General features: G+C 40.2%; 2 protein-coding genes across 2 annotated transcripts in view; one reads left to right on the forward strand and one right to left on the reverse strand.

Moving 5' to 3' along the window:
* Positions 1–4,322, forward strand: part of LOC143294357 (uncharacterized) — a 51,761-nt gene extending 47,439 nt beyond the window's left edge. Inside the window, exon 34 of the mRNA XM_076605813.1 lies at positions 1,256–4,322. Within this exon, the coding sequence (XP_076461928.1) occupies positions 1,256–1,323 (68 nt within the window). The 3' untranslated portion in view covers positions 1,324–4,322. The remainder of the gene's footprint in view (positions 1–1,255) is intronic.
* Positions 4,323–11,731: 7,409 nt separating this feature from the next.
* Positions 11,732–19,039, reverse strand: LOC143291257 (sphingosine kinase 2-like). The gene is made up of 5 exons (XM_076601077.1): positions 18,769–19,039; positions 18,339–18,433; positions 17,331–17,446; positions 15,349–15,548; positions 11,732–12,664 (listed from the first exon to the last, which is right to left on the reverse strand). The coding sequence occupies exons 1-5, from the start codon at positions 18,839–18,841 to the stop codon at positions 11,835–11,837; spliced, it is 1,314 nt and encodes a 437-aa protein (XP_076457192.1). The 5' UTR covers positions 18,842–19,039; the 3' UTR covers positions 11,732–11,834.
* Positions 19,040–22,518: the final 3,479 nt, after the last annotated feature.

Raw genomic sequence — 22,518 nt, forward strand, 5'->3', positions numbered from 1 at the left:
AAAAGTTTTTCACTAAAATGGTGAAAATCGATGGAGAATGGTTGATTTAAATGGTCAAACAAACTTCGTTTTCATGCTTCCGGAAACAGCTCAGTTTAGAATGCCAACTGTACCAAGCAAAAATAAGAATAAATGAAATTGAAATGGTGTGTTGCTACGAGAATACTCCTACCAGGTCCACAGGGGATGTAATCATGGTACAAATTAACTTGAACCTGGAGTAGAATGAGTTGAGGAGGCATCACTGGGTTCGGACAAATCAATATACGCTACACCACATCTGTTAGGCAGACGCCTGACCAGCAGCACAACCCAACACGCTAGTCAGGCCTTGAGTGTATGCTTGGATATTTTGTATGTATCGGAATAGATTAGTTCTACAGAATTTTTGCCAGAGGACAATTAAGTTGCCTTGGGTTCATTTTCAGTGCGCCAAGTGTGTGCTGTACATTGGACTTCAGTTTAAAATCTGATCCAAATGACTTGGCGCTCAGTTTGGTTTTCTATTCAAAACTGGGAGAAAGGGCAAGACCAAGATTTGAACCCAGATGATCAGGGACACTGTATTGGCAGATATGCTTCCTAACCATTCTGCCACCTTCCTCCTCAACTAAGGACTCATCATTTTTCCCTTAACACTTTGTACCTGAGTTGACAGTTGAATCAGCAATTCATGTGTAATATACACACACATCATTAAAACACATGCTGTATTCCCTTGAAAACATGGACAAACAGCAGCAAGGAGGCTAAAGCCAACAAGCGAAAAGCACTGTGTGATATTAGAACTGATTGAGGAATGGAAACTGAATGTGCCCATTGCAGTATGAAAATATTAGTGCTTAGTCCAAGGGATGTAAACGGTGATTGTGGATAAATCAGTACTCAGGAAATGATATGTTCACACATGCATACACGCATGCACTCACACACGCATGCTTTTCTTCTTCTTCTTCCTCTTCTTCTTCTTCTTCACTTGGTTTTCAGTGACACACACATCTCATGCAGGCATTCTGTTCTTCATTGTCTTGATCTAAATCTATACTGCTTTGTAAAGCAGCATGATCATGATAGCAGGCTGAAGTACAATTAATTTATGATGATTTTCATACTTTTTTTTTTTCTTTTAGGAATTTAAAAGGTGTTTATGCTCATTTTTTAACGTAAAATGGGTAGGGGGGCAGGGGGTATTTACTAGTTACCAGGCATCAGCAAGGTAGTGTGTAGTATATTATTTTGTTCTCTTGCCTTTCAGAGTGTCCTTTCACAGTGGACAAGATCCAGCAAGGCTGCAAGACTGACACAGAACACCTGCGACTGTGAACAGTCTGGAGATAACATGTCATCGCTGTTTGCTTTCCAGTATGCTTTTCAGTCAGCTGTGAAGACTGCTGCCCTCTTTTAGCCTGGCATTCTATCAGACATTGATACTCGTCAGACAGCATTTGACTGGGACAGTGGGCACATTTGATTGGAATAAAGCGTGCATACATGGATTTTCAAAGCATGAAAGTTGATGTCAGATTCTGGCATTTAAAGCCAAGAACAAAGGTTTCTGGTTTCATAACCAATGATATTGTTCTCAGGTGTTGGTTTCTTTGGCCAAGTGTTCGTCATGAAATAGTGGTGGATTTCCTGGAAATTTGTCCATTGTGCCTAGGTACTTTTCACAAAGAAACAGGTTGTGTCTTGCAGTGTTTTAGTGGCTAGTGGTACTGTTCAAGTTGGTGTGAAATTTATGTTTGGTAATTTTGCTTCTAATTATTTAAAAATGTTGTATTTACTCATTGAATCATTTATAGACATTTTTTTCAAAGTGTGATGTTTGTGCACTTTTGCATCAAATGTTTTATAAAACTGATTGGATAATTTGCACACAAGTGGAATATATGTTACTTTTGGTTCTAATGTTTTCAGATGTTTTATTAACTTTTTGGATGATTTATATACATTGATTCGAAAATTAGAATCTGGTGCATAACCGTTGTTGAGTAAACATAATGATGAATCCACTATGTTTTATATAAGTCTGGTACAAGTCACAACAGTATAATCTTTTTTCCAAAAAAATAAAAGTAGACTTTAATGTCACTACCAATTATCTATTTTTCATATTGACCATTGACTATTTCGATATGTAGACTGATGCATTTGTTTACAATAATAGGACCAGAAAAAATAACTGTGGTAGTACATGATGATATTTTCTATATCTACCGGTATAGGTTGGTGACTCAAAAGACATTGCACACTATATTGCATCCAGGCACAGATATAAATTGCAGTGTTAACCTTCACGTCAGGTTGATTTTGATCAACAACTTGTGGAAAGTAACATTGCGTCAGCCCAGGGATGTTACTCGCTTTGACATTGAAAAGAGGTTATGATAGTCGTTTGACACAAGGTCTCATTGTAGGTTGTCAATGCTTGTTGACAATGATCTTCAGTTCCATTGCATTATTTCAATACTGTTCTTCAAGGAACATTTCCAACTACGTACATCCATGAAATGATTAGTGAGCCACTAAATGTAAAAAAAAAAGTAATAACAGGAAGAAGATAGGAAGAAAGAAGAGAAAGCTGCAAGTTACATGAAAACAGTATATTCACTAAAAGTGTCACAAGTAGACTGCTCACAAGGTATGTCAGATGACAGATTTTGGAACATAACACCGTTGTAAGATCAAGCTTTCTACTTATTTAAGGCGTTTATGAACATGTTGATCTCACTATTGCAAGTTTATGACAAACTTTCTTTTTGTGTTCAGTAAATCTATGGCAATGGTAATATAATATGAATTGAATCCCCCTTGTGGGATGCTAGATGTATGTCAGTATAAACAGCATCCCCACCTGCAGGAAATTATGTGTTAGAAATGTACTCTTTTCTATTGCCCTCTTTGTTTCTGCCTTTTTTTTTCCATCACTCACTGTTGTCTGCTTTCCTGTTTCCCCATCTTTTTTTTTTTTTTTTTCCAGCAAGCCTTAACACCTTTTTCTCTCTCTTTTCTACAGTCTGTGATGTCCTATTGGTGGTGTGTTGCTATGGCAAATAGGAAGTGATATTGTAAACTGTAAAATGGGCACTAGCTGTCCATTCTATTGTGTTATTTGCCTGTGTTGCTTTTATCTATTTTTGTGTCTGTGAATATTTTGTATCCTTTTTATGATTTTATGCTATCTGGGGATGATAAGTTGAAGGGCTGACATCCTCAGCACTGATAGTTTTATTTGCCTTTATGAGCTAAGTTAAGATAATATGAACTGGGTTTTTTGTTGTTGTTCTTTTTTATCAGATGTGGCAGAGTTGTGTGTTTAAAAATTTTGACTTTTTTTAAATTGGGCAGTCCTGATATGGCCTTGCACTGTTTTGCTCTGGCGATTAGGTAGTGAAATTGTAAACACTGGGATGGGCAGTAGCTGTAAATTCTGCAGTGTTACTTGCTGGCATTTTTTATGTATTTTTTGTTGGCTTTGAAGTATTGTTTTTTTTCCATTTTTATGATTTTTTGTCATCTGGGAATGATGAATTAAGCCGAATGGCTGGCGTCCTCATCAGCACAGCCTAAACTTATTTGCCATAAGGAGCTAAATGGTTAGGATAATGTGTCATGAACTGTGTTTTGTAGTTTTACCTTAATGTGGTTTTGTGTGTGTGTGTGTGTGCATGTGACAGTTTTGTGTTTAACCTTTGCTGGCTGTCACTTTTGACTACACACGGAAGCTCATGTGGGATGTCCACGACCCATACTGCTGTTGCTTTTGACTACACACAGAAGCTCATGTGGGTCGTGCATAACCCATACCTTTAAAGAGACAAAAACCTGTATATTCCTCCAAAGCCTGTGAGGGTTGTGCACGACCCATACTTTGTAAAGAGACAAAAACCTGTATATTCCTCCAAAGCTTATAACAAAATATAAAAAAGGAAAACATATCATAATAACTGATTACACACACACGCGCTCGCACACGTGCACACAGACTCACACAAACACATACACTCAGAAGAAACACATGCTCACGCATTCACACACACGCACATACACACACACTCGCACACACAACTGATCACACACTCACACGCATAACACCACATGCACATACATACAAACCCTACTTATGCACACAGAGAGAGAGAGAGACTGAGACAGAGAGAGAGATGACTCATAGCATCCTATACACGCACAATCAAAGATATTCAGTCACACAGGTACATGCTGTTAGAGAAAGGGATGGGAGTTATAGCTGAAAACAGGCGAAAGGGACGGGGTGGAGAGGGGGTGGGGGTAGTGAGGCTATTGAAAGTAAAACTTCTTTATTGTCCTTAACTAATTGCAAATTAAACCTGAAATCACTATTAAAAAGGTATGGGTCTTGCATGACCCACACAAGCTTTCGGTGACCACGTTTTTTCCTCTTTAAAAAGCATGGGTCATACACGACCCACACAAGCCACAGTGTGCACTTAAAACGCCACCTTTAATTACTTATTAATTCATTAATGAATTCTTTTCATTTTTTGGCGAAAGTTAGCCTTTTAGGTGTAGGAAGCATTTCTGAAATTTCATAAAAAAAATATTAAGAATTGGCTGAGATATTTGCGTTTTTGTACCCATCTGGGTCATGTATGACCCACGATAGCCAGCGAAGGTTAATGCGGTTGGAAATTTGTGTAGTTGGGCAGTCTTGATATGGCCCTGTGTGGTCAGCTGGACAAAAGCAATGATAACAACAGTAATGATAGTTGTTGGAAAGCTGTCCTGACACCATTATCCTGCAGAAAATTCTCAAGGATGGATACAAGCTGTCCTGACACCATTATCCTGCAGAAAATTCTCAAGGATGGATACAAGCTGTCCTGACACCATTATCCTGCAGAAAATTCTCAAGGATGGATGCAAGCTGTCCTGACACCATTATCCTGCAGAAAATTCTCAAGGATGGATACAACAGCTGGGTGGTTAGTGAGTTTTATCATGCTTGTCAACTGAACAATGAATGGTTTCTCAGTTTGTTGTTGTTTTGGGGATAAGCTTTTTTTGGTGTTTTTGTGTTCTTGTTTTTTTTGTGCTTGGCCTTTCAGTATTTGATATTCTTGTTATGATCATAAGCAAGATGTTGATTATATGTATTTGCTTTCAAAGCTAGACAGAATAAAACAAATGCTGAAATTTATACAGATTGGCTTTCAAATCAAGACAGAATAAAAAGAAGCTGTTGGGTGTTTGTTTTTAATCCGTGAGCGTGCATTGTTTTTATCCTCTGTGTGCGAGTGTGCAATGTGATTTATGAAATGCATGTATGTGTCTGTGTGTGTGTGTGTGTGTTCATGTGAGCGTGCACATGCACATATATTGCGTGCTTATGTGATATGCATGCCATCATAATAAATCATTTGACAGAGAAGCAAGAATTTAATGTTTGTAAGATTCCTGTTTTATTAAATTAGTTCACACAATATCCTTAACTGGAAAGAATGTTGTTTAAAGAAAACACATGAACCATTTTAAACTTAATTGTCTGCTCTTCAGACACAAACAGAACAAACTGTCCGAAGCTGAGTTGAAGAGTATCTAAAAAAAAAAGAAAAGAAAAAGAAAAATGTACCAAATGACTCAATCTGACTGGACAGATTAAATGTGTAATTGTCCCTTTAGAATCATGCCAAACATGTTCATTTGTCACAGTTGCATGTGCATAGATATGTGCACTTCCACTGTGCTTTTTTGCAAGCTCATCTTCCACTGCAACCCTTCTTGCTTTGACAGCCACAATTCATGAACTCACTGCAGACTTTTGATGCCATTGGCATTGTTGTCCACACTGGAATCCAAGACTTGCTCTCTTTCTTCATTGTCCACCCCGGCCCTCAGGACACTGGGCATGCTGCAATGGAATGTCACTGGTGGCCCAGATTCCAGTCTGGTAAGCAGCACGCTTTGAGTGCTCCAAAAGTGCACTCTGTGTAGGTGGAATAGCTTCCATGGATTTGCTGCTTTGGCGAAATAATTCCTTCCATGCCTCATTGACCGGGGTCAGTTGGCTAGTTTTGTCGTACAAAAACACAGTGTACCTTTTAAGTAATTTGAAACATAAATCTTCCAGGTCAGGTTGAAAAAATTCATTTTCTATCGTTTGTTTGAAGGCATCTGTCACCTCTGGATAGCACTTCCATGCTTCCCATGCAAACCATTTTCCCTTCCCAAAGAAGGAGGTTACTATGTCATAGCCTGTAAAACTATGAAAACTTAGTAAGGCAACTGATTTGTCTTTTCCAAAATCCTTGAGTGAATGCACCAAATGCAACCCAAATTGCAGCTGCTTGGAAAACCGTGCAAAGTTGGTAATACTTTCCGATCAGTATGACAATGACATCGGTGTCTACAGTACATAACAAACATGTCTTGTGTACATTCTCCAAGGTATCTTTCAGATGAAAAACCATTCTTGTATCAGCTTCCTCATGATCACATTGAGTGATCTGATCCTCTGCACAAAGCGGCATTAACTGATATGGTGATAACTTCCTTGTCAGTGGGGAACTTGCATTGCTCAATATCATTGTTGTCTTATTTATTTAATTTTTTTAAAATTTTATTATTATTATCATTATTTTCATTACTACTACCCTTTTTTTTATATCATAATTATTATTTATTTATTTATTTATGTCATCTTATCTATATATATATATATATATATATATTTTTAATTTTCTCAAGGCCTGACTAATTGTGTTGGGTTACGCTGCTGGTCAGGTATCTGCTTGGCAGATGTGGTGTAGCGTACATGGATTTGTCCGAACGCAGTGACGCCTCCTTGAGCTACTGAAACTGAAACATTTGTGATGAATGCAGATAACTCTTTCTTGTCTGGATCTTGCTGAAAGTCTTGCCACTTGCTAGGAATCTTGTTCTGTACCTCGACCTTTCTGCATATTCCTTCCCCTCTCTTTTCTCCTGCTGCTTCTCTTGCTTTCATGCCTTGCTGTCATGGTGACCTCAGTTTCGACCCCCACCCTCCCCTTGACTTCTGTGCTTGGGGTGAGTCCTGTCAAGGTCTTTTGTGGAGACAGATTCATGGGGGATTGTTGTTGGAGGGATGTGGTGGTGATCTCCAGCCGAGAGGGACGGTCACTCAGTCTGGCTCCGTGACTTAGCTATTACTGTCGTCAGTAGAGGGCTTAGTATGTGGTGTCCTAAATACGTTAAATCAGAACAGGCACTACTGAAGGCCACCAAAGTGACGCAGCAGCATTGCTGGGTCTCCTCTGGTGTGTGGCTTCCTGGCGACCTAACATCGATGGTTTCCTGTGGACTGCCGACACTAACTGCGACAGACGAAGCTGGGTGTAACTGTGTATGAGGGACTCGGGATGAGCGGCGTGGAATGCCAGTGAAACGGAGCAGATGATGAGACAGAGAAAAATTGTCAGTTGGCAATTCATTGTTGTTTGATTACATTTTGCAAAAATATTTTTCCAATTCTATTCTTTAAAGAAGATGTTCAGTATCAGACAGTGAGTCCTCAACTTTCGATATTTCTGTTGAAACGTATCAAAAGATAAAGGAATGCAATCTTCATTCACTAGATGATGAATCTAATATATACCTTCTGAAATAATCCAGCAGAAACGGTATATGATTACTAACCAAAATGATCATGCTGCGAAAATACATTCGGCATTAACATCATGTATATTTGAGGCAGATATTTCAGTTATTGTCCTTTCATGCGTTACAAATTCCATGCCAGAATGCATTATGCAGTGTTAATTGATGTATCTGCAAAATCTGTGCCACGTGTTTTTAAACCTTGCCAATTCCTTGATACATATACAAAACAAGTAGGCTACCTTCAAATGAGAATTGAAATAGTCTTATCGACCAACTTAGTTTCATGCTTGGCAGTAAATGATTTATTCATGACATTTTCGTCTACCTCTTGAACATGGTTTACGTACACGTTTCAAAAATTAAAGACAACATCAGTGTCTGGGATACCAATGAAGTATATCAACTTTGACATAAAAAGAGTTTTTAAGACTGTGGGTTTTTGTTTTTTTCAGAAGTAGTAAACTGACACTTCAAACATTCAACATTATCTTTATTTCAGCTATTCTACTACCATAGATTGAATGTAGAATTCTATTTACATCTTTTGCTAAAACATTCCAAGGTATATAAAACTGCCCGGGTCCCAGCAAAAATTCTTGTCACCCTGGTAATGTGCCTGATACTTGTTTTTGCTCATAACCCAGGCTACTTGAGAGTTTTGTGATAATTTATGTTCATGCCAGATGTTTCTGCAAAATACCGTAAGAATTCTAACAACTTAAAGGATTCTTCACTTCTATTTAGGTACAGAGCTGTATCATCAGCAAACTGTGAAGGCCAGACTTCTTCGTTGATAAGGATGCCTTTTATTTTTCTCATTTTCATGTAATATCTCTATTTACGATTGTGTGCTATGACGTGTGTGTGCGTCCGCGTGTGTTTGTGTGTATTGTGGTTGTGTGTTGTGGAAGGATGAATATTTTTAAATAATGTTTAGTATTTTGTGTTCAATTTTTCCTTTTTGATATTTACATGTGTGTTCTATTTGTAAGCGCCTAGGGCTTATTTTCGAGATTAGGCATAAATGCTCATAATAATAATAACAACAGTAATAATAATGATGATAATATCTCTGTGGGTATCCCTATCTGACACCGATTAATACCGAACAATGACAAATATTTGTAATTAACACCAATACATGTGGATAGAATGGAATAGAATATTTTTTATTGTCATAAAACCTTAACGTTTATAAGACACAATGAAACAAAAACATGAGCATATTAAGAAGAGAAACATTCGTGAACACATTTTGCCAGCCTTGGCTGTAATTCTGTTAAAAGGATCAGTTTACTAGGCTTTGCGTTTGGACGACATATATCGATTAGAAAAAGGTGAATCTCATTTTCTAAACTGTTACAGGTATCACACAGTCTTTGCTCTTTCGGTGTATTTTTATATCTTCCCTGTTCCATTTGTAAGTCAAGGGTGCTGATTTGTAACATAATCAGTGCTTTCCTGTGTTGTGTATTTGCTGTATTTTTCAAATACGATTCAATTTTATAATTTGTCACAGCGTTCTTGTAAAATTCTAATTTAGATGTTTTGTTTCTGTTTCAAATTTTATACATTATTCATTTTCAATCTTCTTGGATATAGCATACTTTAATCTTTTAACACTAAAAGTGAACTGATTTTTCCAAACATGATCTAATCCAGAGCTAGTTAATACATTTCTCATGAAAAGTTGCCACTGAACATTTTTGTTTGTTTGACGATACATGCATTTATACGTTGTGTATACAAGTGAATTTTGAGGAAGCTCTAATATGTGTATCCAATAGCCAATAACTTGACATATAATTTTGGCTAATCGGGAATCTTCCTAATTCTCCTGAAACGGGGAGAACCATTGCTCTTTTATGTACACCAAGAAATTGTTTACAAAACTTGACATGAAGTCTTTTATGTGGAAATTTGTTGAAAGATAATTACTGAATAATTCGAATAAATTATACGATACATCTCCTGCAACATCATATGGAAACAAAACTTCTACTCCATATGTTGAAATAGGTGTTATCCAAGTATCATATAACTGACACATAATAGCCATAAATATTGATATTTGTATCACGAAATGTTCTGAATAGCACATGTAGAGTCTTATTTGTTTGATTTTTTAGATGGCCTTGTGCACGACTTAAGTTAGTTGTGTTGGGTTTTTTTTAATGAAATATAACCCCTGAATATCTATATTCTTCTGTTGTTTCAATTATGTCCTCTCCACATTTAAAATGTAGGGGTATTTTAAGGGTAGCTTATGAACAAACGATCACTTTTGTCTTTTCGCTATTCAAACGCAAGCCCCATTGACTGCCCTGAGTGTCAGAGTGGAGAAAATGGTGATACAATGGGTACCAGCACAATGTGGCATCAGAGGCAACGAAAAAGCGGACATTCTGGCAAAAGACGGAGCACAGAAGGAGCAGGCCAACAAACTGGTGTCATACGATGAAATGAAGACAATAATCAAGGCACAGCAAGGAATAAAGTGGCGCCTCCAGCACCCCAAATATAACCCAGAAGACAGATACCATTTGCTGGAACGACGGGAACAGGTCAAGATCTTCCGCCTGAGGACTGGACACAACCACCTGCTCCAACACATGCACACAAAAAATTTGGCATTGGACAGTGTGGAGAGTGCCCTTGTGGTGAGGGACTAATGACAACCGACCACATCCTTCAAAACTGTAGGACGCATGCAGCATCCAGGAGGAAGTACTGGCCAACACTGACAGCAGTAGAAGCCAAACTGTACGGCACCCTGGAGGAGTTGCGACGGACGGCAGCCTTCATCGAGGACACCGGGCTGCTTATCTAATGGGAGGCGAACGAGGAAGAAGAAAAAGAACTGATGTGTGTAAAATGTTAAGTTTTTGTTGTAAGCCGTCTTTAGATAATGATAGAATAACTAAATCATCTGCATATAAAAGACAAGAGAGTTTAGTACATGATGTACTGTCAATCGTTGGGGAGTTCATATCTGTCACATCTGTGGTGATACCATTTATGAAAATACTGAATAGAGTCGGGCTGAGTGAATTTCCCTGATGTACGCCCTTTTGAATAATGAATTCTCTGCTGAAATGATCTTGTGATTTTGCGTAGATTTTAGTGTTCGTAAACATATTTTGTTACGATATGAAAACATTTACCTTTTATTCCTATTTGGTGTAGCTTCAGCAGCATTGCATCATGCCATGGTGAACGCTTTCTGAAAATCTACAAAACAGCCAAACAGTAGACTGGGCTTTTTTCTTTTTATCTCATCTACTATACAGCTGTTTTAAAACAAAGATTTGATCAGTGGTTCTTTTCTTCTTCTTCTGCTTTCTTTCTTTTCTTTTCTTTTCGAAATCCGGCTTCTTGTTTGAACAAAACATACTGCTTCCCTCACCACACCCACAGCACTTTTATTACAATTCATGAACACCCACATACATTCATGCCAACAAGCATGAAGTTCTACTTTTGTCAAACAGTATAAACAAGTGTATGTGTTGGTATATCACACACACACACACACACACACACACTCACACACACACACACACTGTGGGCTTGAATGTGCACACACAGAAATGCACACACAACACACACACACACACACACACACACACACATACATTCCCCACACAAATGGTTTCAAGGCCTACAAAGCTATGCCTTTCCTACTGACACTTAATGATTGCTGACAAACCTTGCTAGCAGTACCAGTAAAACATCAGACATTACCAGTTTCAGTAGAATTGTAACTGGGTGGCACTAGTTGGAATTTCAAATAAATAAGAGAGATATCATAACGTTTGCTGACAATTCTCATCCATTAAGATTTTTTTTTTTAGTTTATGGCTTGTCATATGCTTACTGTTGCAGCCAACACCAAAACAGGTTCAAAAGAATGTTTCTGAATTAAAGCTGAATGCAGAACAAACGAGAACAGTTTATTCGTTTTCTTTCTTTTTTTTCTCCTTAACAACAGCCAGATAACCATTCATACTTTTCAGTATTTGATTCTTTACACAGCAGAACAATAAAATGATTCTTCATTCTCAGCAATAATTGCATGTACACAATCTGTAGTCAAGACTTCTAGAAACGAAGAGAAGAAAAAGCAAAACATGAACTGAAGGTGTCTCTACTGATTGGCCAAGACTCTCCTGGAAGTATTAATAAAAAGAGCAAAATATGCACTGAAGACATGTCTACTTCATGGCCATGACTCTTGCCATACCTGGCAACACCTGGGCCTGTAAGGGCCCAGCTTCCACCCGTTGCCCATCCACCATGATTTGCCCAGCATAGTCCCCAGGCTCCAGGCGAAACGCTGACACAGTCACAAACTGGACTTCGGGACAGCGTATGTGCGTGCCTTTGTGGAACGACATCATTAACTTGAGGAGGCGGTAGCGGGAGATGTCTTCACGAATGATCATGAGGTGGATGACTTCATCAGATAGCCTGGAGAACGGCGCCAAGAACAGATCGCGGCCTATATGGGACTGGAAGAGGGCGCACACCATGAGGAAGCCACCCTTGAACACCACCCAATCTCTGCCCACAGGCTGATGCAGAGGGGGAAGCAGGTCACAGTGCACTGACTCATGCGTCGACCCAACGCTTTTACCTTTGTCTCCTTTTTCTTCTTTTGCCTGTCCTTTTGATTCCAAAATATTTTGAAGTAACGGATCAACAGCACCAAATCTTGATTCATCTGATGCAACTGACTGGCTGACGTGTGATGTCAAGGCGCGGGCCATAGGCACATTGGTGGCAGTTTCCCCAGAGAAAGCTTCAGCTCCTTCGCCTCCCACTTTATGCTTGCCATGATCGCCGATTGCAAGGGGGGTCTTTTGTGCCAACATGTCGGTCGATTGCTTTCTTCCCCAGTCCGCCATATTGTCGGCAAAAAGGTGAACTTGACCTTCATCATCTTGGTTTCTCTTGAAGAACATGTCTGCAGTGTCAACGGAAGACCAGCTGCTAAGGTCAGCTGCTGGTAAAAACGACAATGTTCCTCTATGGACAGTCATGTCTGAAACAAGACCAGCACATTGTTCCAAACATTCGAGTCGTGAACAGTCAAACACTATTAACTGGTGAAATAAAACAGAAATGCACGACCCATGGTATGTACTGCTGACATTAGTTTATTTCCAATGTCCCTCAATCCTCGGTAAGAGAGACCAAAGATTTATCAAATCTGCGTGTTTTTCTTTTGAATGCCCAGCAATTTAAAGCATTCTACATCACTATCTAATGAAACATCATCATCAGCCATTCTGTCCAAAAGGAATTTTCTGTCAAAAATTACGTTTGATCCAACATGCTGTGACCCACTGGTGCCAACTCCAGCAAACTACTACCCCGCTGCCAGGGAGAAAACGCAAGTATACGCATTACCTCCCCTGTTCATGTCTGTAGAGCGCCATCTTCTGAGGGCATTTAGCCATGAGCAGCGTACAGAAAAGAAAGGGCAGGTGATTATTAAACGTAATTTCAGGAAAACAATTTTCTATTCTTTTAATTACACATATTATACCATGACCCACTGGTACAGAATGGCATGACAAGATGGAGGGCTTACCTGATCTATTTACGGAAGTGGAATTAGCTTGTTGGACAACTACTGCTGAGGCGATGCCCCTTGAGCCATCTTGATGAAGGTAGCTAGGTTCTTCCAGTAAGCAGTATGTATGATACCTTTGAGCCAACTGGAGTGTTCTAAGTCTAGTGAGGAGTCCATGGTCTGCCTTCGTGAGCTCTGACCCAGGAGTTACCCAGCTCCGACCCTGTGTGTGGGTAAGCGCTTGTAAAGACACGCACTATCCAACGAGACAGAGATGTCTCGGTAATGTCGTTAGAATGGCCATGTTTTCAGCTTATGAACAGGCGTGACTCGGACGACCACTTGAGGTTTACACGCAGAGCCCTGACGGGGCAGAACATTCTGTTTTTGTTTTTTGTTGTTGTTGTTTTTTATCTGAGGCAAAGCTGCAGGACTGAGGTTTTACGGCAATGATATAAAACAGTGTCCTTTGGGTTTGGTTTGTGGGTGGGAAGTCTGGGTGGAAACAAGAAGCGACAGAACTGTCCTGCTCGAAAACTATGTCTATGCAACGATAATCAGGACAGCTTTGTTGGGGGCGTTTCCCACAACGGGAATGGGTGGAAACGTGTACCCATGGGGAGGTCGGAGCCTGGTGAAATGAAACTGGGCAGGCATGGGTTGAACCTCACCGCAAAGAGTTGCATGTTTGGCCTGATCCAGTGATCCTACATCGGATGAGGGTCGAATGAGACAGAAGAAACACTGTGAAATTGGACCGAGGTAGCCCGCCAGACTTGCCCTGGGCGAGGCAGGCAAATGTAGAGAGCTCTCCATCTGCCCCCGAAAGGGTCAAATCTTTCACTCAAACTGATAGGTGAATGGAGTGCCCCCCTCCCTCCCTCCCTCAATGCAAATAAATTGCACTGGCGAGTTGCATGTGCACAGCATGGCTGATATTCGGCTACACAAGTCTCAAAGTCCTCAGGGGCTTCTGCGACAGTCTCGTGGACGAGGCTGTGCGACAGTCAGACCGGTACTGACTAAAAAAAGGGCAGAACTGTAGACCTGGTGGCTTCTCTGATTGGGTGTGGCACGTTGGACGTGTTGATTGTGGAAGGTGCCGTCGATCGTTGGGTTGGATCATGGTGGGTAAGTGCACTAAAGGTGCATCAAGCTCGCCAAGTCTCCCTCTTTGGTGGAGTTCCTGATGTGCCTCCATGAGGGAAGGTTTGTGCTGAAGGTCCGGGTGGAGAATGAGGACCTGATCTGTAACTGGCCTCTGGCCGCGTGTGATGTCCATAAAGTCTGTGATGGAGATGGAAGGGGCTTCCGAGATAGATTGGCCTCAGAGTTACCGCTATGGCCATTGAAGGGCACCAATCAATAAGGGGGAATCAGGAAACAGGTGCTGAGGGCCTGACGGAAGATGGTTGCCGCAGAGCATGTCCTGCTGATACGCCAGGAATCTGGATGGTTGTGACTTCTCCAACGTCAAAGGTGGCGACCAGGCGTAGTGGAGCAGCCATGTGCCTGCAGGACTGAAGGACAAGGTGAATGCTTCTGTAGGGACTAGAGCGTCATGATTGGACAGGCCCTTACCTGAAGACCATGGCTCCATGGTGGGATTGCCGGCCCTGGCTGAAAACCAGAGGGAGAGTCCAATCGGTGAGACAGTGTCAAAGAAGTGACAGAAGTAAGGAAATGCCAAAAAAGACTTGAGACACTTTTGATGCACGAGTCTGGGATCGAAAATGACTGCCGGAAGAGGAGGGCACTCTACAGGCTCACACAGGGGAGGTAATATACTGGGGGGGGGGGGGGGGGTAACTAGCTGTATAAACTTTCGTTTTCTCCGCTTTAGCAGGGTCTCAGTTTGTTCAGGGTAGGGAATTAGACCCCTGCCAGTCTGCGCCAGTGGGTAACGGTTTAGTATGTGTAATTAAAGCTGATTTAGAATTAGACATACCTTTGCCATTGATTCATTGGTCATTTGGTATACTCCTTTAGAAATCTTTTCTTTCAGTTGTTTGTTTCCCAATCCAGATCATGTTAGCTCACAGACGTTAATTTGAAGACTTATTACGACTATAGCGACTGAAAGCACACACACACACACACACACACACACACACACACACACACACACACACAAGCTACAAGTCACTTACTGAAAAGGCCTTTCATGGCTTCAAGAAAGCGGTACTTCTGTGACTCCAAGTTGGCGTCCGCAATCAGCCCCCAGGTGAGGGAAAGAAAGGAGTAGAACTGCGTGGATTGTGTCTGCACCATCACTAGATCTACAGGGACCACACTGTGTTTGACCAGTACAAAGGCTGAGTGTAGCACTGTGTTCACTGTTACTGGTTCCCTGGAAAGAGACGATTTAGTAATAATAATAATGATGATGATGATAATAATAATAATGATAATAGTAAAGCTGATGATCACAATCATCCTCATCGTCGTCTTCGTCGTCATCATAACTATCAGCAGTGGTAGTAGTAGTGGTGTCTTAATCATCATCGTCTGAGACAGATATGGAGAGATGGGGTGAGATGGACGCGATGAGGTAAAGTGAGATGACACGCAATGAGGTCAGGTGAAATTAGATAGGGTGAGATCAAATGAGACAGCGTGAGATGAGACTGAAAAGGTGATATGAGATGCGATGAGGCACGGCTTTGTGTAATGAGATGAGAAAAAAAAGTAAGACAAGATAAGTTTCAGTTCAGTTTCAGTAGCTCAAGGAGGCGTCACTGCGTTCGGACAAACCATATACGCTACACCACATCTGCCAAGCAGATGCCTGACCAGCAGTGTAACCCAACGTGCTTAGTGAGGCCTTGAGAAAAAAACAACAACAAAAAACAAAAAACGGGGGAATAAATAATAGATAAGCTTACATAAATAAATAAATAATAATTATACTATAGAAAAAGGTAGTAGTAATAATAATAGTAATACTAATAAAAAAAAAAAAAAATAAATAAAATAAAATAAAATAAAGTAAAAAATAAAAATAAATAAAATAAAAAATAAAAATAAATAAATAAATAAGACAACAATGGTGATAAATAAGCGAATAAATGTAAAACATGAAGACACACATTCACACACACACCCACACATGCACAACAGAAATGCACCAAACATGCAGTTTCACAGATATGAAAGCACAGTCAAATACATATAAACGTACATGAGCTCCAACACACACACACACACACACACACACACACACATTACCTTGCACCTCCTCTACCCCCCTCCTCCACACACTCATTTCTAGTCTACGTATCGCAGCTTCCACGGCACACACACACACAAACACACACTCACAGAGATGAACACTTACTTGTACAAGCACACACACATACGCCCACATCTCTCACCCCCCAACCCCACACACATATATACAAAGATATATATATATATATATATATATATATATATATATATTGGAGGGACAAGATAAGAAAAGAAGTACTTTATCATCTCAAGAAAAGAATCAAATCAGGTACAGCAAACAACCCGGATAATTACTTCACACAAAAACATTAAACATGACTTAAAAAGCAACATCACATATTCTAAGGCCTGCAAACACATAAAAGCACAGCACAAACATTCACATTCTAACATTGTAACTAATATAATAAATATGAGTGAGGGATGTGAACCACAACATTGCACATGTCATACAGTGATACTGCACATTCTTTTTGCTCAATCCCATATCCGTGATATCTTACACAGAAAACTTCAGAAACTAAAACAAAGTATGATATATTATGCATACATTATCTCATGTACTCACATATAAACACAAGCAAACACAACACACACTCTCTCTCTCTCACACACACACACATATATATATATATATATATATATATATATATATATATATATATATATATATATACACACACATTAAAATACATGTACGTAATCCACAAATTTTATAACGAAACACACAAAACAGAGCACAGAGTGGAACACTGTTACACACCAAAAAAGACAATGGAAGTAAAACGCGATAAGATGGAAAGAAAGAAATAAAAACAATGTGAGAGGGGAAGGGGGGTGGCGGGGAGCGGGAGGGGGGGACCGGGGGACCGGGGGGAGGGGCGAGGAGGGGTCAACATACGCTGCAGCATAGTTGATGGAAGAGACCAGAGCGTTGCATGACCCTGCTGGAATGCACCCAATAGGCAACTTGATGGCTGAATCCCAGTCCGTCCGCTGCATTATCCCATTTATCACCTGTACAAAAACCAATAAAATTACCTGTAAAAACCAATCAATCAAGTCACCTATACAAAACCAATCATGTCACCTGTACATTTCAGCAGCAACAGCAAAAACAACATGAACTAAAAGTTTACCTGCTGCATCAATTCATTAACTACCTGTACAAAACCAGTCAAGTTGCCTGTACATTTCGGCAGCAGCAACAACAGCAACAACAAAAGGAAAAAGTGTTTACCTACTGCATAATTCATTATCTGTACAAAACTAATCAAGTTACCTGTACGTTTTAGCAACAACAATAACAAAAAGAAAAGGGAATAATTTGTTCATGTCAAATCCTTTGTTTGTCACAGCCCTTTTTAATTTTGTTTCTGACTTTTCCTAACTTATCATAATTTACCAATATTGGAGACTGATCTATGAGTACTGTAGTATATAAAACATTTTACTTCCAGTAATGATATGCTTTCAAAACATGGTCATTTTCATAACACAAATTGTAAGTAAAATGAATCACATTCCTTGAGCACGTTTTATACGTATAAAAATAATATTTTCACTCTTCTTCCACTTCTTTATGGAAAACAACGAATCTGGGCTTTCATTTGTTGTTTCTCTCTCTGCGTAACTTTTTAATTTTGCGCATACACCTGTACTGAACACCTGTTCTGAATCTTAACCCGCGATTACACAGGTATGATCTTGCCAGTGGATTCACGTGCGACAAGGGTAAGCAGAGGCCAGTCAAACTTGGGTTTGACTGTTTGGAGCTGTCGAAACATTTAAATATTATTTAACTAAATACCATATACGTATCTCTTTTTTCTCTCCACAATAACTGCACTTGCTCAGAAGAAAGTACGGAATACCAACGAACAATGAAGCAACAGGCAACCTGCCTCACCTCATGAACCAGTCCATCTCCGGACACCACCACCACACCGGCCCACTGTGACAGCTCCATGTCTTTCATCAGTTCACTGGCGTGGCCAGCGTATTCTGCACAGTCAAATGATTTTGTTAAATTTAAGGCCCAGCCAACCGTAAAGCCAAGGGCCCCCATGTCAGGCTCTGTCAAGAAAAGACAACAATAAAAAAAAAAAAGGCCAGTTCACCCATATCCGGCTAAGTACACATACAATCTAAATCATGCTAAGAAATATTGAAAATAACATGAAAAAAAAGAAGAAAAGAAGAAGACTAGGTCACTCAATCCAACAATCCAACTTGCACAGAAGGCATGCACTCCCAAACAGAACTACAGTGGTGATGACAGAAAAATAAGGTCACATTAGTAAGATGATCAAAACTAGGTCTCCCCCTGAATTAGTTACCTGTAACAAAGACCTGGAAATGCATACTGGCTTCTTCAAGCATGGGCGCGACCTCTGTTGAGAAAATCTTCATGGCTTTCCCTGTGCCGCTAACGGGGTTGACCAGAACCAGTAGTCTTTTCAATGGTGGCAGTTTACATACTTCCACATCTGCGGATCAAAAGCACCAAACTTTCATTTCAAGCTAAAAGCATCCGCTCCTTATATTAAAAAAAAAAGGAAGAAGAAAAATGAGCGAATGTGATGTACAGTATAAGAATCAGTCTGCGTGTTTTGACTCACTTCCTTGAAACTGATCTCTAGAATTTGTTCTTCAACGAGTTTTTGATTTCTGATTGTGTTATGGAGAAAAAAAAACGAAAGAAAAAAGAAATCAGCAATGGAGGCATGAGACAAAAATAACACACACACACACACACACACCACACACACATACACACCACAACCACCCGACACCACTGGTTTGTTAACGTCCTGTGTTCCTGCCTTCTGAGAAAGGAACAGATGGACTGAAACAAACTGATAGAATAAGACAGAAACAGAGACTTAGATCAGTGATTTAAAAAAACACCAAATTTTTAAAAAATTAAAAAACCCAGCTCTCTTACACACACACACAAACACACACACATGGACGCACGCAAACGCATCAAACCACTGACACTCACCGGACGAATCAACAGGCAAACCTTTTGCCCTGCAGTTGATAACATTTTTCCATTTCTGAACAAGTTTTTCGTTTTCTTCTTTAGTGGAGTCGTTGCAAGTTTGAAACGTTTTTTCCATACGGTGTCTTTTTCCAGTTCCATAAAACACTCCCTTTTGACACGGATATGCAAAAATCGTAAAGCCTGCAGAGTTGTCGTTGCTCTGATCGCGGCTGAAAAACCCAGTGCTGATTGATCTGGAATGACATCCTACAATGTCGTTGATTCGCACAGCTTTCTCTTTTCTTTCAAATTCCACCTGTGATAGTCTGGTGTAGTATAGCAAATCTGTTGTTAAAGTAACTCGGTATTTACATCTAGTTGATGGCTTTACAAACACGCCATCCAGAAGCAAATCTATTCTGTCTTTCGGGTTCGCCATTTCGGCGGCCATGCACACGTGTTTCTGGAGAGTGACGTAACTTTGGCCTTGGCTCTCAAAAGGGCCTGTTTATTCGTCGCCGTGTTTTACTAAGAGGCTAACGTACAAATAACATTTTGTCTAAACGGGTCCCTTGATCTCGTGTCGCTCAGAGGATATAGGTTAAAGTATGTCTGTTTTGCTGTCATCGTACCTATGATAAAAAGTAACTTAATTAATTGAACTTTCCCAGGTCTATATATTAGATTCGTGCCATACTCGATAAAAAAAAAAAAAAAATAAAATAAAATTAAATTAAAAAAAAAAAAATCGAAAACTATACATGCCTTCTTTCATCCTCAGATCTGTGTACGACCTCCTTCCCTCGAATACAAACTTGGTGAAATGGGGGAAAGCAGAGGACCCTGCGTGCCCATTCTGCCATGGCAAACAAGCAGTGGAAAATGTCCTCAGCTCATACAAAGCGGCGTTTAGCCGAGGACATATGGAGGCACAACCAAGTGCTAAAAGAAATTGCACACGTGGTGAGCACTGTCTAAGGAGCACCCACACCACCAGAAGTTCCAGCAGAGTTCTTCTCTGCATAAGGCACTAACGTCTGGCCAGGAACAGCTGTAATATCCAAAGCATGGAAACATGGGCTGCTGGATGGTGCCGAAGATTGGGAATGCACAGTTGACCTTCCAGAGGGGAAGAAACGCCCGGAAATCATCCGCAAGAGCGGCATGAGACCTGAAATAGTACTCCACTCCAAGGCAACGAAGCAAGCGATTCTGACTGAGCTCACTGTGCCATACGAAAGCAGAATGGAGGAGCCCACATCTACAAGTAACCTTCCGCGTCCCAAAATACAAAAGAGAACAGCACGGTGGTCCAGCCTTTTCATCATCTGCTGTTCAAATATGGAACTCTTTGCCTCACGACGTCCGTCACAGCCCCTCCCTGCCTTCCTTTAAATCTAACCTCAAGACTTTCTTCTGTTAGCAGCATTTCCTCCAGACCCTTTCTCAATCATGAAAGTAGTTAGTTGATTGTGTAGGTATTTTTGTAACGCTGTATTGTGTGTGCGTCGAATGAATGGATGCATGCATGCATGTATGTATGTATGTTTGTGTTATACGTAGTACGAGTTGGTGTGCACATATATATGTTTATTGTGCATGGTTGTGGGTTGAGGACTGAGTGTGTTTCGTATGCGTGTGCGTGTGGATTGTAAAGCACTTTATGCAATGAGGAAAGCGCTGATAAATCTCCAGTTATTATCATCATTATTATTAAGACCGAGACGTATACTAGTCTAGCCAGCAGCCTGAGAGAATCTGACATCCAAGCCAAAGTCTTCACCATAGGCATTGGTGCAAGAGGGTTTGTAAGCACATCTACCTATATATAGCCTCATTCCTGGGAAACTGATGCCCTTGACCGCTGTCGCTGGAGGATGCTGTGCTCTAGTGGCATAAAGACGTTTGAAAACAAGAGAACGCTGGCCATTAAGGAGAAGCGTGAGCGAAGGAAGCAGGGCTCAACTTCTGGAGACGTTTTCCCTTGCAACACCTGTGGGAAGTGCTGTGCATCGAGAATCGGCCTCTTCTCCCATATGAGGACACACACCGACAGATAAGCCTGCCTGCCTACTCATCCGTCGGACCGACGGGAGACTCCATCACAGGCACACGGCGATACAGCCGTCTTGTTTGTTTTGTTTCTTCTCTCTGTTCTAAAATGAAATCCAAATCCTGCAATCTCAAGACTGCCGTGGCTGATTTTATCACAAAACCACGTTTCTGTTAAACACATCAAACAGGAATCTGTTCGCACGCACAAAACTGGCCGGCATTGGCCTGCAGTTCCTCAAAGTTAAAATTTCTACCGTTTGGTCGAAAAGAACGAACATTTGATAAAATGATGGTGGGCAGTGGTGGCTTGTTCTTGTTCCGTCTTTGTCGTCTTCTCACTCCTCTCTTCCGTGTATGTCCGAGTTGCTCGTTAGTTCTTTTGTCTCCACTGTCGTTGCTGTCTTTTTTTCTATTTTCTTTTCTTTTTGACTCACTTATGTAAACAAAGTGAGTCTATGTTTTAACCCGGTGTTCGGTTGTCTCTCTCTCTCTCTCTCTCTCTCTCTCTCTGTGTGTGTGTGTGTGTGTGTGTGTGTGTGTGTGTGTGTGTGTGTGTGTGTCTGTGGTAAACTTTAACATTGACATTTTCTCTGCAAATACTTTGTCAGTTGACACCAAATTAGGCATAAAAATAGGAAAAATTCAGTTCTTTCCAGTCATCTTGTTTAAAACAATATTGCACCTCTGGGATGGGCACACACAAAAATAAGAAAAAAAAAGAAGCCTAATTATATGCAAACTGCATTTACTGTTATATTTATATTTTTTGTATTCTCTAAACTTGGCACTTTGATCTGATATTCTGAAACAACAACAAGAGCAGTCATTATTATCATTTTTTGTTCAAAGAGGAACTTCTTTAGCTAAGCTTGGAAGTTTTATTTATTTTGCAAACGTTTTGGTGCAGATAGTAAAAAAGGAAAATTACTCTGTAATTAATGCTAGGGGACTTAATTTGCTTTGAACTGATCTTTCTCATCTTAAACATTACATTTTGAAATTATACTCAATACATAAAAAAGCTTGTGTGTTTTACTCAGTGTAC

The sequence above is a fragment of the Babylonia areolata genome, chromosome 1 (genome assembly GCF_041734735.1).
Source record: "Babylonia areolata isolate BAREFJ2019XMU chromosome 1, ASM4173473v1, whole genome shotgun sequence".
Taxonomy (NCBI): Eukaryota; Metazoa; Mollusca; class Gastropoda; order Neogastropoda; family Buccinidae; genus Babylonia; species Babylonia areolata.